Source organism: Lissotriton vulgaris, chromosome 7 (genome assembly GCF_964263255.1).
Source record: "Lissotriton vulgaris chromosome 7, aLisVul1.2, whole genome shotgun sequence".
Classification (NCBI taxonomy): domain Eukaryota; kingdom Metazoa; phylum Chordata; class Amphibia; order Caudata; family Salamandridae; genus Lissotriton; species Lissotriton vulgaris.
Window position 1 is genome coordinate 206,772,202 of NC_141695.1, and position 18,597 is coordinate 206,790,798.

Here is an 18,597-nt window from a genome sequence, read left to right on the forward strand (position 1 = left end):
CTTGTAAAATAATCCACAAACAGTAGAACTGCGGTCAGAACATGAAGGTTGAACCTAACTCTGTAACACATCACTAGATTAATGACTAATATGAGTGGAAAGGCATAACAACAGTAGGTTTTGACAAAGTCTGACTAAAGAATATGGGGTTAGAGTTCCAATAGCATTATTGGTCCTTAGGAGGAGAACAATTAGCGTATTTTGCACAAATTTATTGTAGCTATATTATTGACATTTGCTTAATTTTAGCACATTTTGCGATATTTGCACATGTTATTAGATTGGTCAATAATGTATGTATATAATGATCTATGCACTTGCACTTTATTCTTCGTATCCCTCCCATTACCCTCATATTTATTATCATAAGCAGACCTGTCATCTCTTGTGTATTTTACAGTGACTGTTTTTGCCATTGATGATTCACTCATGGAATTATCTGTACATATATCTATGACGCTGGTATCTACTAAGGGTATTTTACTGGTATGTAATTTATTTTTTAAGAAGTTAACGCTACCATTTAGTAGCTGGAAGTATATCTTCCATGTCCATGCTAATGATATTCACAGGTGATACTCATTATTTATCGTCATTAGCACTTTAAAAGGGCTGTCCGACTATCAAAACGTTGTCATGTGAACAAGGCTCCGTTGAGCCGAAACGTCTTTGACAGTACCTCTGCATTAAAAGGAAAAGAAAGAGCCCATTTGGTCCGTGTCCGAGTTTTCTTTTGGTGGCTGGCGAGACTCGTTGCAGTGCAATTCGAAAGCGGCATTCCTGATATATATATGTATATATATATATATATATATATATATATATATATATATATACATACATACATATATATATACATATATATATTTTCACTGAAAAAACCATAGGTTTCACACCAGTTATAGTTAGGAATTAGCATTTAAAAAACCTATTAAATTCACTGAAAAAACCATAGGTTTCACACCAGTTATAGTTAGGTGGAAATTTTACTCGCATAAAACCATTGAAATTCCCACGTTATAGTTAGTTATAGTTAGTTGGACTCACTATAACTTGCGCGTGCAATGCACTACTGATGACGTCACATATTACATCACTCATGACATGGTCAGTGACATCACTCATGACATCACTGATGACATCTCAAATGACATCACTGATGACATCATCCAGTGAATGTGTATCTTTCTGAAAAATAAATATTTTTTATATATGTATATCTAAAGGTTGATGGAAGAATAAATGGGTAAATAATGTCTAAATGGATGTTTTTTTGTGTAAAATTGATTGGTTAACTGACTTATTAAATGTATCTTAGTGAATACATATATTAGCGAGTAATGTTTAAATATTTAACCCCTTCGACGCTGATGACGAGCTGGGCTCGTCATCGCGTAGCCTCCTCGCACGCTGATGACGAGCCCAGCTCGTCACGCAAAGTGCGTTTTTAAAAAACCCAGCGTGCGAGCGGAATTCCGCTAGCGCGCATGCGGTTAAATATCTGTATCTGTGTCTGACTTTGTGTATAAGTGGCTGCATGGATTGGTGAGTAGCTACATGAGTGTGTATATGGGTTATTAGTTGTTTTTTTGAGTATCAGTATCAGTGTCTGTATGGTTCGGTGGGGGATATTACTTAGAGCACAGATGCATGAATGAGTGACTCACTATTTGTATGTATTTTGAAGACAGCATGTGTGCAAGACTGTATGGGTTGATGATTGTGTGTATGGGTGGGTTAGTGAGTATGTGTTTTTATAATTGATTGTTTAAGAGAGTAAATATGTTTCCGTTTCTGTAGAAGTATGTGTAGTGGTGTGTATATAGCAGTATAATCAAGTAAATGGTATTTTGATAGTTTATTTGCATGTGTGAATTTGTGTGTGAGTAACTATATGGATGAGTATTAGTGTGTAACAGGATGTATAGGTGTATGAGTACATATGATGAGTAAGTACATGCATGAGTGACTATATAGAACTGTTGGTGAATGAGTGGATGTGTATGTAGATGTTGGAATTACCTAATAAGTTGTTGTAATTGTTATTGGTTTCTCCTTTTTTAAGAAAATGTTAGTTTCTATTTTTGAATGTGTGTGTCAAAGGTTATTTTATGCTGATAGGAGGTCTGCCACTTTGTCACAAGGATGTTGTCATCAGTGATGTCATTTGAGATGTCATCAGTGATGTCATGAGTGATGTCACTGACCATGTCATGAGTGATGTAATATGTGACGTCATCAGCAGTGCATTGCACGCGCAAGTTATAGTGAGTCCAACTAACTATAACGTGGGAATTTCAATGGTTTTATGCGAGTAAAATTTCCACCTAACTATAAATGGTGTGAAACCTATGGTTTTTTCAGTGAATATAGATATATATATATATATATATATATATACACACACATATATATATATTAATTATATATATTCTATATATATATTAGTTTTTTTCCAAAACAAAACGTGTTACATTTGTGTAAAAAAAGAAAGCATTTTTATGGAAAGAAAATCGTCTTTATATATGGACACATGATTCTTTTAGACTTGTACATTCTAATCTTACTTGTAGTAGGTTTTGCCTTTTAGTTGCGCATGCAGTATAGATGTTGCATGGAGGTGTGGAAGGGGAGGGTGGCATAGTCTGCAGGCTTGACGACTAATGATTTAAGCTGAAATGAATATCAGGGTGCCCTCTTCATGGGAAACCTTAGATATTGTGTCTGAATCTTAAACATACACTCTTACTATTGCCTACTTGGAATTTGGACACAGTCCAGGTTACCACATGCCAGCAATACCATAAATCACCTGCTAGTCATTGATAGTCTCAGTAGGTGAACTTAATCAAATATGGTTGGTATTTAACAAAACTGGAATTAGCAGACAGTGGTGGCTTTTCAGAGCACAAACCTGTAATTTCTTCACATAATGCATATTTGTAGAGTGCACATTAACCTCAAGATCACAATAGATATACCTGTGAGCATAGAATACTTACTAATTGTTTGTTCTGTCTCCTTTATGTATGTCTTCGTCATTTCTTCCACAGGTGCATTACACAAATTTTTAGATCTCTCAAATCGAGAGCACCAATGAGGGAATTTTTCCTTCCAATGAATTTTTTTACATAATTTTCACTTTCACGCCCCCAGGTTAGGGTGGGCCTTAGCATGCCCATACCGCCGGGGTTTAGTCCACTCATATGTGCTGACGAATGCCTGGTAAATTCACACCTTCTAGTGGCAGAAACATGTTGACCTACCCACTTATAAAGTATTGGAAATAGCCAAACAATCTATTTGGCCTATTTTCCTACACATCGTGTTTAACATGTCCTATTGATCAAACAATAAATATTTTTGATACAGTTTAGACATTTTTAAATCTCACCACCACTACTATCACTTACCACTCACCAATTCACAAAAACCCGCTCCGCAGTAAATCTGGCGTTGAAGCACACTGGGGAGGCATTCGGCCTCCCAGTGGGTCCCGATGATGAAGCATCTCACCAACCAGGTTGGTGAGTGAGGGCCTTCTATACAAACCATAATAGGGTTTTGTATTACTTCCCCTTTTCTCTTGCTCTTGTTGTTACAAAGTATTTGATTTCTACACTCTTATTTTGTTTGAATTAGTATAAGTTGGGGACTAAGAGTGCATTGACATTCTCCCTACCTCTCTTTTTGTTGAATTGCATTAACCTCTTGGGCCAGCTTGCAGCTGGTGCTGAATAACTGATGTTTATAGTTACCCAACTCCATGATACTCATTTTATCCGTCAAATGAAGATGGACCCACCTGAGTTCAAACATGTAACTTTGAGGTCCAGCACAGATTCATGCAGTGGGTGGGTTGTTCCACGGATCCAGCAGAGCCAGCATCTCGTAATACAAAGACGTGGATTTGAGAGGGTGACAGAGTTAAGGTTACATAATACCCAAAAAACTGACAACATAAAGAGCGATCTCCTCATTGACGCAAGCCTCTACTCCAAACCCCAGTGCCTAGCAGTCACTGAACCAAAAAACAATGCCACATGGTCAACCTTTGGCACATTCTCAGAAGAGGAAATCGGCAAACTGCTCAGCACCCTGAAACCATCCAATCACCTCTCGGACCCCCTTCCTGCTGCAGCAGTAAAAGACTTTACCCCCTTGCTTATCCCTCTCTGGACTAAAATTATCAACAGCTCCCTCCAACAAGGAAGCATACCTGACTCCCTCAAAGTTGGTCAGGTAACACCTCTTCTAAAGAAACCTACCGCCGACCCCTCTGATCTCAACAATTACCGTCCCATTACCAATATTCCCACTCTCGCCAAACTGCTGGAAAAATGCGCACAACTACAATTGACTAAACACATAGAACAATTTGATCTCCTCAACCCTCACCAGTCAGGCTTCCGAGCAGGGCACAGTACAGAAACTGCTATGACTCACATAATTGACGACGCACTTCAAATGCTAGACCAAAATGACACCTGCCTCCTCATCCTCCTTGATCTCTCTTCAGCATTCGATACCGTTAAACATGAGAATTTACTAGAGCTTCTAAACACAAGAATGGTTTTATCTGGAACTGTTCTCAAGTGGTTCACCTCCTTTCTTCACAACAGGTCGCAGATATTCAAGAGCAACAACCTGATGTCCACGCCAATACCCGTAACGCTAGGTGTCCCCCAAGGATCCTCTCTATGCCCAACTCTGTTCAACCTAGTCATGGAACCTCTCACCACCTTGCTACAAGCATCCAATGTACACTTTCACATGTACGCAGATGACACCCAACTTTATCTCAAATTACAGTCCCCCAAGGACATCTTGCTCCTGAACTCAACGATCAGATGCACCCAATCCTGGCTTGCCGATAATCATCTCAAACTCAATGCCCTGAAAACAGAGTTCCTTCTGATCTCACCTCCAGCGAAGGTCTCCACCACTCAAATTTGGCTTAAAGACCTAACCGCACTCAATGTCCAACCCACCATCGTGGACTCAGCAAAATCCCTAGGCATAACACTAGACACCAATCTGAACATGCAGCAACATATCAGCAAGGCAACAAAGGGAGCAAACTTCCAGATCAACACTCTGAGGAAACTTAAACACTACCTCCCAGCCAAAGACTTCCAAACCGCAGTACAAGCATTAGTCATCCCACAAATTGAATATGGCAGCATCGGCCTCTGTGGACTCCCCCTAACTACAACCGCACCCCTAAGAGCTTCTCTAAACGTGGCAGCGAGACTCATCACTGGGTCAAAAAAACACTCCCATATTACCCCTGACTTGAAATCCCTGAACTGGCTGCCTTTTGAAGCTAGAATACATCTGAAAATCGCCTGCATGACACACAAGGCGGTACATCTAAACTCACCCGGATACCTCGCTCAGAAACTGACAATCTCCGGAGGAGCTAGAAACACCAGAGGCACAAACAATCTTCTGTTGAAACCTCGAAGATTCCGGAAGGAAAAAACATATAAGCGCTCCTTCTCAGGAATGGCGCCTAGGATCTGGATCTCTCTCCCGCCGGAAACCAGGCTTATCTCTTCCACCACACTCTTTAAAAATGAAGTAAAAGCTATCCTCATGGCTAAATACACCTGAACTACTATCTCGAACACTGTTAGTACTCTGCACCGATCTATACTACATGTTTGACCCTTTTGATTATTTATATTAACTGTCTTATTACTCACATGTTTGGCTTTGTAGCCACCTATTTGTACTATTTTGTACTCATGTATGGCTTTGTTGCCACCTATTTGTACTATTTGACCTATTGATTTATCTGTCTAACCATGCTCCCTCATGTACTTCTCTTTGTAAAGCGCTCTGATACTGCAAGGATCTTGTCCGCGCTATATAAAACTTTCAAAATAAAAAATAAAATAAATTATCTAAACTTAGACCAGCTCCCACTGGACTAGGACCTCAAGCACACAGGCACATCAGAAATGAAGGAGTTGTTGGAGGATGAAATCTTCCCAGAGAGGAGTCTGAAGTAATTTAAGGAGGTAACTTCTTTATTCCATATTGTGTCTTTAATTACAGCCACAGCTCCACAGATTCTCGTCTATCTAACTGTAGTCAACTTCCAGGCTTCCCCAGAAAACATACCTCCTCATTTTACCACAATACCACATTATCACAGCAACCACACTCAAGATTGTACAGCAATTACAAACTCAGACATACCATGTCACTACACCTGACAAATATAGACGGACACTCAAAAACGTGTCAGTTTCTTAGTGTTTGATAATGAAGACCTTTAATATATACACTGTGGTTGTAAAGCCTTATTATAGCTTCTTCTGTACAAGATTAAATGTGAATCACCTGATGAATGAAGCAACAATATGTCTCATATGCCTAGCAGCCATCATAACCTGGGGCAATCTGGAATGGATACTGTAGAGAACTGTTGGTGATACAAGAATGGATAAAGAGAAGTTTCTGTTGCTCTTCAATGGTTGGGCATTTAAGCCAACTTTTGAAGGGAACCCATGATGCTGATGGTTGATCTCAATTAACATCAAATGAACATAGATAATTAACCCGTTTCAGATATGACAGAGAGGAACTCACCAGTTTCTGACAGCTTTCTACAATGATCAGCTTCTGTTGAGGAGATGTCCGGGCAAACACCATTTCTGGATGCATCTTTAGGCATTCAACAAGCTCTTCCGTTGACATGTCTTTCAGCTGACCCCCATTTATCACACAGGCCCGAGCATCACTAAAGTTAGGGGAAACAATTGATAATTGTCACTTTGATGCCTTCTCAATTCTCATAATGTTAGGAACTGAGGATGTATGAACACAACTCACTAATTTGCACTGGACTTAGTGACTGTGTGACCCCTACCTGGGGGATGGTCCCGCTTACTCTAACTTTTTGGGCCCCCTTGAGGTATTTTTCTTCTACTCCCGATCTTTCAGAACTGATCTGCTTCCCAGCCCCCTGTTTCTACTCCCCTCCCCCATTTCCTCTATCCTCTATTGGGGACTTGGTCTTCTATGTTTGACTATGCAACTAATGTAACTATGCAAAACTATTACTCTTGTTATTAATGACCGCAGAGTACTGAGCAAAGTGGCTGTTGCCTGGTGGAGCTGTTAGACAGCTATAGAGGAGATAGGTCCCTGGTTTGCCCCCTCAGCCGTCACCTAACCAGCCGGACAATGGACACAGATCTCCCGTCTCCCAGCTGTGTCTCCTTCCTCCCCCTCCCTCCGACAAAATACTGTAACATTGTTTTTCTTCCTGCGTTTTACTATACTCTTCTAACGGATGTAATTAATAACTTGTAACTTAATGATCATCATGTACTGTTCTCTAATACCACCGGGTGTAGCCAGCACTATATAAAACTCTTCAAATAAACAAAAACTCAAGCTTTAGCATCATGTCCAAGAACAATTCAAAGCCAACCAGTGCTGACCACTGATTGCAACTTGGAATGGCTAGGCTTGTCCCTCAATGCTCCTTCCTTGAGCAAAGAGTGGGAGCCCACCAAATACATCTTGTGCATTTCTATCAACTGTTCACTCACCGTTTGTTGACATGCTCCACTGGGATCCGCATTCTGGCAGCAATGTCCTCAACTGTCTCACTGCCCTCCGAGATGATCCCTACGCTTGCAGCAATGGCCTTCGCAGTGATGGGATGATCTCCAGTCACCATGATGACCTGCAGAATGGCAAGGTAGTTAATATGAACAACCAAACGTCTCTGCAGTCTTCAACACCTCTATTCATCAGGACAAAACAAATCACATTGCTATCTTATCTCATCAGCGAAGCAGATGTGTGATGCTGTCACACGTATGAGACTAAAGCCAATGAGCAATTCGATTTTTTGAATTGACAGAGGTCATACTTATTTATAATATACGAAAAGGTGAACTGTTGCTGTGGAGGCATTCAGAATTTCTAATTGTCAAAGAGCTCTCCACACAAATTGCAGCCAATTAGGAGGCCAGTGTGGGAGTACATACTGATTTCCACTTAATTTAGCCTCAGACACCTTGAACGATAGAAATCATCTTAACATTTCTGTTCATCTCAGACTCCAGTATCATGCCTGTTTTCAAATGGAGTGTCCAAGCTTCCAAATGGTACTCATGGTTTTCAGTTGATCAAGTTCCTTCACATCCCTTAATAACTATGTTGATGACAAATACCAGGCCTAACACAGAAGCATGTTTTTTTTTAAAGTGGCAAGCAGATGAAGTGCTCAAACCTAGAGAGAAGAGACAAGAGTAATGAATTGTTCCCCAGCTTATGATGTGCTATGAATGCCTACAAATGCTAATAAAGTGTTTAAACACACACACCAACATCTGGTTATGAGTATGTCCAGAAATAAAATGTCCAAGAAATCACAACTGGGAAAAATAGTTGGGAAAATAATTATTTGAACAGGCAGATTTTTCAGGACACAGGAAAGATTAACTCAAATGAACAGTGTGATATAAATGCGGAATCAGTCTCTTAATAAAGCAGTGTTTCTCGATTTGGTAAGACTGATTATTACACCACCCCAGACTACTGTGTCCCCATTAATGCCACTGGTTTTGTCAACGCCTTTAGAGGCTGTATCTTGGCAATATAGTATTCTTAATTCAGTTCAATGTACCCGAATTCCAGCCGTACGACACTTCATGACAGCATCTGGCACTGTGGCACGCGGAGGGTCAATCATGGAGATCAGGCCGGCAAAACAGAGCCCACTGGTGGGGAAGTTCATCTCCTCGGTGTCAAAATTATAACCACGTGGGTACTCCTTCTCATTCAGGTACAGATGGCAGAAACCTGCATAAGGGAAACACAGGGTACATTCTGTCAGATTATCAAGCTGTATGCTGTACATATGGCATCAGTGGCCTCCTTTTCTATAGGGAAACTGAGTGGTAGAATGGTGCCTCTAAAAAAGGATGTCGGACAGGGGTGGAGGGAAGTCAAGTATTGGGTAACCCAGACAAGTGACTGACTGCCTAGTCTGGCAGGTTGCCAACAGCCTTCCCCGACTCTGAGCAGAGCCTGAGTTATCGACAACTAATAACTGTGATACTGGATACAAATTGGTTGCAACATGACTAAGACTGCACAAATTGTCTATAAGTCACTACAAATTTGTTGACATAAATGTCTCATAACAAAGCAAATGCCTTCGATCTGTTCACCAAACAGTCTCTCTAACATAAATAGATCTTTTACAATCCTTAACCTGAGCTGCTCATTTTACCTCAAACTCACACCCTCAACGTCAGATGCCTAGCTATATATGTAAATGAAGGGTATTGGAAATCCAAAGCTTGAACTGGCAGGAGGAATAGACTGGGATCTTTGGACAATGGCAAACTAGCAAGAACAAGAATGTGGCATCTTCTGAAGACCTCCAGTTTGGTTTGTTGCTAAGAGAGGGTTATAGTCTTTAGAAAAGGGCAAGGCAATTGCATGAAGATATAAGTGACGACAGAGTTATCTCTCGAATCCAAAAACTGTGGTTTATTCTTTTGGCACCTAGAAGGAAGAAGGAACATGATCCTTGAGCTGTGGTATATGTGAAGAGCCAAGTCATGGCCACTGAATGGACGTAGTCTGCGATTGTGGTACCTTTTTGTATGAGAGGAAAGAATCACGTATTGCCTCTGGCTAACATTCTGGCCTACTGAAGATAGATGAATTTGGGATTCTTAAGCCAGTGGAGGAATCTGGAGCTGAATTTGGGGACTTATTATGGAACATTAGGTGCTTTTTTGGCATAAGAGCAGATATTTATCTTAATATTGTGAAATATGCAATACATTATTTTGGTCCATTTCAAGTCACTTACTGCATAATTGCTTCTATACTGTGCTCTGTCTATATGACCTCATGGTCTTCTTCAACATTCCGCCCAGTGTCTCATTTCTCTTGTTTCTTACCCAAGACTCTTTCCCCGAGTCCCCCTAGGTCCATGTATGCGGTTTGAAAGGCCTCTTTCCACTGCTCGTCCAGTGGGAGCTCCTGGCCTTTGATCATGATGGAGGAGCAGCGTTCCAGGATGCGCTCCGGGGCCCCTTTCATCACCAGCAGGTAGCGCAGGTCAAGCGGGTCCTGCAGTTCGTGAATGGACAACTAGAGAGAGAGATTGAATATGCACAATTGTCAGGTGGAGCAATTCACGCAGAACTGTTTGAAAGCCTAAATGTGTAAATCCTCAAAGTCAGAAGTCTTCTTTAAAGGGAGAAGCTTCTGAAACACTGCAATGATGTAAATAGGATCAGCAACATTCAAAACTGGCCATCATGTGAGTGACGGCACCCGCCTAGAACCTTTCATAGGAACCGCACTGCCAGGATACCCTCCCTGCCCACAGTCTAGATTTGCAACAAAACATAGAGTTTCTACAGTTTTAAGCGGTGCACTTGTGCTGGTGAGTTATTATGTGAGTTATCAGTTTCTTTATAATCAGAAAACCATGAGTTTAAGAGGAAAAATTTGTATGCCAAAATCTCTTATTTGGGAAGGTGCTGCACGATTAAGGGTTTCACTCTGACAGGCAGAAAGTTTGTTAGGAATAGGAATGTCCCCTGCATGACTTGAGTGCCCAAATACCGAGGCTCTTGAGTTCTTGACTTTTCCTTGTGCTCAGTACACACACCAATAATCCTTGCACATTGAGGGCCCTGCGTACCATGGATTCTGACCCTCTGATAAGGGGCTCTGTAGTCCATGGGGGCCCAACAGGTGCACCCTTCTTAATCGAGTGTGACTACTTTCGGATCATAGTGGATTTACAGCCATGGCAGTGATGGTAATATGGCAAGATAGGTCTATTTTCTCAGCAACCTGTGTAGGCAAAGTTGCCTGCAGTTTTCACCTTTGTACAGTGGCGGGCCCTTGTCTTGCTACTTGGTCTTCCCTGCTTCCAATTGTGTGAGGATTTTGCATGTGTGTATACATACTGTATGTGGCAGAATGAATGAGTGTGTGTGTCATGATTGACTTTGGACAGAGCAGGATCCATTTTAAATTTCCCTAGCGGGGATGTGTAAAAAAAGAAGCTTGTCCAATGAGCAATGTTCATTGCTTGGTCACTTCTTGAATCCTTGCTGGAAAGCCAGACCCTAATAGGAAGATTATAAACTACAGAGCTAGTCTTTCTTTGCCCATTCGTGTCCTGTTTTGTGTTGTCCCTCAGATGTTAATCCAGTCAGTTTGATTGTTGTAGAGTGTGAAGTCTTCTCCCCCTCTTCTCCCTCGCTTCTACCTGTGGTTTCGGTTCCTCTGAGCTATAGACTCCCAGCCCCACAACTCTTTCTTGCTGACTCTTGAAAACCAAAAATGTGCTGGCCTCTCAGGAAGGAATACGAAAACAAGCATTTGCAAAAAAATAGGTCACGCATTTGCGAGGGTTCCAGCTATTGGTTTTGTAAATGACAATGTCTTTTATTTATGTGTTGGGTTTTTTAAACAGATAAATTAAAGACATTATTATTTACATTGCCAATAGCTTAAACTGTCGCAAGCGCGGAACCTATTAAGCAACCTTTAATCCAGCTGAGGCGTGCCGAGCGGTATGTGCCGTGATGATTTAATACATTTTTAAAGGCGTTGCAGGAGAAGCCAGGCAGGAGAACAGCATATTTTGTTCCACGTGGAGCAATTTGCTCCATGCGAACCATTTACTTCAGGGATCTAAAAAACAGGATGGTGCCATAAAGCAGCTAGACATGTTCACTCGGGATGAGGGAGGGGCCGGATGTGAGTGTTGTGGGAGGAGTGAGGGGCGTTGTGAGAGACACAGGGAGGTGTGTGTTAAATTAGCATATTGTGAAGTGCTTTTTATTTAAAGAAAAAAATACTTTCAGTGATGGCAAACTACTTCATCTCCTGCCCCGCTCCACTAATTTAAATTAAACAACAAACAAAAAAACCTGCACGAGCCCGCGTTTGAGGATCACAGGGAACAAAAGAATACATGCTACCACCTTTAATCCAACTGAGGTGTGCCGCGCGGTATGTGACGCGTTTCCTGCCTGCAACAGCAGATACTTGCAACTGCAGATGAGAGAAAAGCATGTCTGCCACCCGGTATGTGCTGGTTGAATAAATAAAAACGTCTTAAAAGCTGTTGCAGGAAAGCATGTTGTATCTGCAGTAGGACAAAATAATTAAGGAAAATAGTGCTCAAAGACTAAATAAACATACTGTGTAACCACACAAGTAAAAACTCCAGTCCTCATGGGAGGTTACAAATGCAACTTCACAAAAAAAAGCTCGAGAATTACGGCATACCACGGAAGATCTGAGGTGGTCCGTTATCAAAAAACTGCAGTTGAATTCTTACACTGGGTGTAAGAATAGAGCTCTCTTACTGCGAGAACAGAAGTGGGTTTACCCATTGAAAAGCCACGTGATAAACCTCCCCCTTCGTGGTACTCTTGATTGCCATTGAGGTATACCTTGGGCTTAACGTGGATTACATGCATGGGATGAGTAATATGTTTCCATCTGCTGACTTCTGTAGTTCACGTGACCTATGTGTCCACTCCCCCTCTCTCTTTTGTAACTCGTTTTAGGAGGGGTGGTGGGGTTTGGTAAAGTTGGTGATTACTAGCTTTATCAGGACTGACTTCCTCTATTATTTCACTGGTGGTCGAGAGTGAGATTAGGTGGCTGGAAGCAGTAGGAAATGACCCCTGTATTTTTCCTTTTGGCATGTTGATGCAGGAGGTAGCATTTACAGTATATGCTCCATTACACTGTTTTTTTAATGTTAATGTTGAGGGTATATGATCGGGAGCAAGAAAAACACCAGTTGACGGCAATATTAACACCCGGGACAGAAGTATGGGGCCGGGCTGCGAAGAGGTGGGACTTTGTAATGCGGGACTACGCCCCCTCCATCGTTAGGAATCCTGACGCATACGTGTCCCACGTGATCTGGGGACGTATGCGGAAGCAGGATACTTATTGCTCCACCTGGCGTCTCTATGGTACACTACACGGCGGTGAAGAGGCAAGCCCAATTGGCGTAAACCACCTTCGGGCCAGTAGGGGGGTTTGACCTTGGGGTTTACCGGGTGGTCTGATGAGGGACATACATGCTGGATTTAGCCAGGCAATTGGTGCTTACAACTGTTGCTTCGCACTGTGTTTTTTCTCTCGATGCAGGTTGTGTTCTTAGGGGTTCTCCCTGCCCGCCTCCATTTCGAGATCACTTAACCAATATACTCGGTGAGTGCAGGCCCCGGGTGGGAATTGAACCATCTTTTTATGAAATGTTTAAGGAGCCCCGCATTTGTATTCAAATACAAGTAGATGGAGATGTTTGGTGTTTGTTGTGTGCGGCAGCAGCTAATATGAATACCTGGAATGTTCAGGCACATACTGGAGTAGGGTATGGAGAAAGGGGTTTATCTAATTAGTTATATGACCTTGGCTTTACTCCTATCGGGAGGACGTAGATACATATTGTTAGAACTGGGGGTCTCTAGTTGGCAGAGATAGGTACCACTGTCCAAATAGGGACCCTTGGTTCTAGTCAGGGTAAGGAGGAAACCCTCTGAGATAACCCCTGCCCCCCACCTTGGTAGCTTGGCATGAGCAGTCAAGGTTTATCAAAGGCAATGTGTAAAGTAATTGTACCTAAACTCACAGTAACACAGTGAAAACACCACAAACTGACTCCACAACAGTGTAGAAAAATAAAGGTATTTAATCTAAACTACACAAGACCAAAACAACAAAAATCCAACATACACAGTTCAAGAATATGGTTGCCAAAGAGTTCTTAAGGTTCTTAAGGTTAGCGATAAAATTATACACAGTTGCGTCACGTTTTAGCCACAGTACCTTTATTAGCGATAAAAAATTCCAAGCTGTCAGAAGGTTCAAGAATCACTGGAGTCGACGTAGTTTCCTATGCCCCACCACCTCTGAAAGGAATGACTTAATGTATCCACACTCTAAACATTTAATGTATATTTACTTGGAATAACAAGTGAAGTCTCTTACCCACAATATGATCTGGACTGAGCCTCTCTAAGTGGTAGCTGACGTATTCTTCACAGTTCCTGCATATGAACCAATATAGAGCGTAGTTCTATTCGGAATTTCACTTAATGAATCTTGGAATGAAGGGATTGTCTGAATGTAATAGTCTCAAGAAATGTTCACTGGAAGTCTGTACAGATATGCTTAGGTAACGAACTAAACCTGACTATAAGTAAGCTAAATACTGTCCTAGAAACGGTATGCAAAATCTAAGGTGAGGGAATAACCCTTCTCTGGTTCTACTAAATACCTAACCTGAATTCTATGAAGTGGCACTAACGAAAATGCTAAATACTACAAAGTTCTTCACAAAGTCACTTGCCGGAATCCCACGTTGCGCATGCGATAAGAAACAACCAAGAACAAGAAGCGCTGACAGGAATTTTCGGAACAAGAACTTCACACGAGAGCCGCGCTAGGTCTCCGGTGAAGAGGTCAGTTGAAGTGCGCAGATTCCAGAGCAGCCGTGCGCTTCATCTCCACAGCTGCTCGCGCGCTCTTGAAGACTAGAACGCCTTCCCATCACTGTTCGTGACTTTCCTCGGCGGCCATGTTGGGGTACTCGCTTTCCAAGGTTCTGGACGCACTGCTGCAGGAATAAAGTGGTCACTCTGTGCTGTCTCCTCCAACGTGGATATTTAGAGACCTGCTTTAGAGACCGCTGAGTTTTTGCTTGCATTGACCTAATGCTAGCTATTGTGCTCGGAGTCTTGACAGTACCCCCCTTCAAGAAAGGTCCTCCCAAGGTGGGTTTGTTGGGGTGCGCTTTATGAAAGGCTTCAACTAGTCGTGGGGCATGTACATTAACTGATGGTTCCCACGACCGCTCTTCAGGTCCGTAACCTTTCCACTCTATCAAGTAAAACAGTTTATTCTTAGTGACTTTGGAATCTAGGATCCTGCTGACCTCGTACTCCTCGCTAGATTCAATTACAATTGCTGGTGGGGAGTCTTTTAATCTGACCTGATCTGGACTTTTCTTCAGAAGGGAAATGTGGAAGGTCGAATGAATTTTCAATGATTTTGGTAGTTGTAACTTAACCACTACAGGATTGATGATTTTCAGGATTTTAAATGGCCCTATGAATCTAGGCTGAAACTTCCGATTACCCTTTAATCTCAAATGTTTTGTGGATAGCCATACCTGATCACCTACTTCAAACTTGGGACCCTGTCTTCTCTTTTTATCTGCCTGTTTCTTATAGGATTGTTTGGCCTTTATTAAATTTCTCAACGCTCTTTTGTAAGAACCCTGTAGCTCTTCCATTACACTAGTAACGGCTGGGACCTCTCCATTCTGTTTTCCTAGTGTGATTGTCGGGTGTCTGCCTGTATTCAAATAAAATGGAGTAAACCCTGTGGAGTCATGTGTTGCGTTATTGTATGCAAATTCTGCAGTCCACAGTAATTCAGACCATTCAACATCCTGTTCCAGCAGATAGAGGCGCAAATATTGCTCCAGATCTTGGTTCAACCTCTCGGTCTGACCGTCTGTTTCAGGATGATAACTAGTCGAATAACGTGTATCAATGCCTAAATTGTGCATAAAGGCCTTCCAAAATCTCGACATGAACTGCGATCCCCTATCTGATATGATTACCTGAGGAATCCTGTGTACCCGAATTATGTGTTGGTTAAAGGTCTGCACTAATTGAGAAGCTGTGGGTACTGCCTTGAAAGGAATGAAATGTCCCATTTTAGTAAATGAGTCCACCACCACCAAGATCACCGTATTGCCTTGACTAGAGGGCAGATCCACTATCAGATCTAGTGTCACTGTGTGCCATGGGTATGGTGCATTAGGTAAGGGTTGCAGTAAACCCTGTGGGGCCTGTCGACTAGGCTCCCCCTTTATGCAGATCTCACAGGTCGAAACATATTGTCTTACTTGAGCTGCCAAGTCTGGCCACCAAAAGTGTCGCCTGACCAATTCTTCAGTCTTCTTAACTCCTTTGTGACCCGCCAACCGATCATCGTGGCAACCCTTCATGGCCTCTTCTTGAAGTTTTCTGGTCGGAAGATATAGTCTACCTTCATGATATGGAAGTCCACTGACAAGAGTTCTTTTTACATCCGACTCTGCCCATTTACGGAGATCCTCTTCTGAGCAAACTTGCTGAATTTGTTCATCGAATTCTTTCAATTGCATGGCCCCAATGATTTGTTTCAACTGAACTATTGGTTCCTCGACTGAGGGTGTTTCTTCGGCTGTTGGGTTCATGCGTGAAAGGGCATCGGCCTTCCCATTTTTCGCACCTGGTTTGTACGTGATCACAAAGTCGAACTCTGAGAAATACAGAGACCATCTCAATCGACGTGGCGAAAGTGTTTTTGCAGACTTAAGAAATTGGAGATTACGATGGTCTGTAAATACTGTGACAGTATGCTTGGCCCCAGTAGGTAGTGTCGCCAGTCTTGGAATGCCTCTCGGACAGCCAACAACTCCTTGTCGGCGATGGAGTAATTACGCTCCGTGTCAGACAGTTTCCTGGAACGGTAGGCCACCGGATGTAGTTGTTCCGTAGTTTTGTTTCTCTGCGATAATATTCCACCGGTTGCAAAGTCTGATGCATCTGTCTCAACAAAAAATGCTTGTTCTGGGTCGGGATGCATTAGAATAGGGGCGCTAATGAATGCAGTCTTCAAGTCTTGGAAGGCTTGTTCTGCATTTGCGGTCCACTCAAATTTTTGCCCCTTCTTTAGCAGATGAGTGATGGGAGTGACTTTAGACGAGAAATTAGGAATAAACCTCCGGTAAAAATTGGCGAAACCAATAAAACTTTGGATTTCCTTCACACTCCCCGGTGATGACCACTCCTGAATGGTACGGACTTTTGAATTATCCATCTCGACCCCAGCTGCGGACAACATGAATCCTAAGAACTCCACCTTCTCGGCATGAAATGAACACTTTTCCAACTTCACATACAAGTGGTTATCCAAAAGCTTCTGGAGAATGGCTCGCACATGCTTGACGTGATCCTCCATATTGTCGGAAAAAATCAGGATGTCATCAATATACACTACAGCCACTCGATCCAAGAATTCCCGTAGAACATCGTTTACGAAATTTTGAAATGCTGCTGGGGCATTGCTCAACCCATAAGGCATCACTTGATACTCAAACAATCCATACTTGGTCCGGAAAGCTGTTTTCCATTCATCACCCTCGGCAACTCTCACCAAATGGTAAGCCCCACGTAGATCAAGCTTGGTGTAAATTTTAGCTCCTTTAACTTGGTCCAATAGTTGATTGATGAGAGGTAATGGATACCGGTTTTTTACTGTGACTTGATTCAGGGCTCTATAATCAATACACGTGCGAAGGGTCCCATCCTTTTTGGGCCGGGAAAAGAGCGGAGAAGAAACTGGGGATTGTGATGGCCTTATGAATCCCATTTTAGTGTACTCTTCCAAATATTCTTTGAGATAGATGTTTTCCTTTTCCGTGAGCGCATAAACTCGGCTACAGGGCAGGTTGGCACTGGCTTCCAACTCAATTTTACAATCGTAGTTCCTGTGTGGCAGTAGTTTTTCTGCATTTCTTTTGTCGAACACACTTGCCAAATCTTGGTATTCTTTTGGTATTTCTTCAGCACTAACAGTGCAAATGTGAAGCGACAATTGAGCCAACTCAGTGGCCGGTGATCCCTCGCATTCCTCCGGCTTTTTAGCAAGACAATTCTTCTGACAAAATTCCGAGTTCATCTTGACCGTCCTCCTCTCCCAATCAATACTCGGATTATGAGCAGTCAACCATGGCAACCCCAAGATCAGCTGGAACTGAGGTGCATCTATAAGGTTAAATCTGATAAATTCTCGATGACCCTGTAACCCCACCAATTCCAAGGTTTCTGTTTCTTCTACTATAGGTCCTGAAGTTAAATTGGAACCATCGACCGCCTTTACCACTTCTAGGTTCTTCTTCTTAATCGCCTTTATGCCCATCTCTTGCGCATATTTTAGGTCGCAGAAGTTCCCTGTAGCCCCCGAATCAATCATGACTGAAACTTCTTTCAAACAATCGATGTTCAATTTGAAGAACTAAGTCTATCAGCTCTGATATCTCCTGAGAACGTTTAGGGATCTGTGCTAAGGCATCTTTTATTTCATCTTTAAGACCTCGATAGAATATCGCCGCACGTTTACTGTCGGGCCAATCTGTTTCGACGATTAGTTTGTTGAACTGGGCTATATACGCTACCAATTCTCGATTGCCTTGCATGAGATCTAGGAGTTCATTGTCTGTAGCTTGGTTAGCCGTTCTTCTATCGAATATTCGTAAAAATTCTTTCTTGAAACGGTTAAAATCATATAATGCTGCGTCATTTCGAGTGACCAACGGCATAGACCAGGCAGCGGCGTCTCCGCTTAAATAAGACAACATGAATGCGACCTTGGCTTGATCCTCCTTAAAGACCACTGATCTGCACAAGAAATGCAAGGAACATTGAGTGAGGAAAATTTGGGCCTTATGGGGGTCCCCACTAAAGCGTTCAGGGTTGGCTAAAGGAACTATTGGAGCCACTGAATGAA

The 18,597-nt window shown here is 42.3% G+C and overlaps 1 protein-coding gene across 1 annotated transcript in view; it reads right to left on the reverse strand.

Moving 5' to 3' along the window:
- The window catches only part of ATP4A (ATPase H+/K+ transporting subunit alpha), a 93,322-nt gene that overhangs the window by 34,379 nt on the left and 40,346 nt on the right, over positions 1 to 18,597 (reverse strand). The window contains exons 12-15 of the mRNA XM_086929960.1: positions 9,945 to 10,137; positions 8,654 to 8,829; positions 7,569 to 7,705; positions 6,601 to 6,751 (exon numbers count right to left, since the gene is read on the reverse strand). Of these exons, the coding sequence (XP_086786086.1) occupies positions 6,601 to 6,751; positions 7,569 to 7,705; positions 8,654 to 8,829; positions 9,945 to 10,137 (657 nt within the window). The remainder of the gene's footprint in view (positions 1 to 6,600; positions 6,752 to 7,568; positions 7,706 to 8,653; positions 8,830 to 9,944; positions 10,138 to 18,597) is intronic.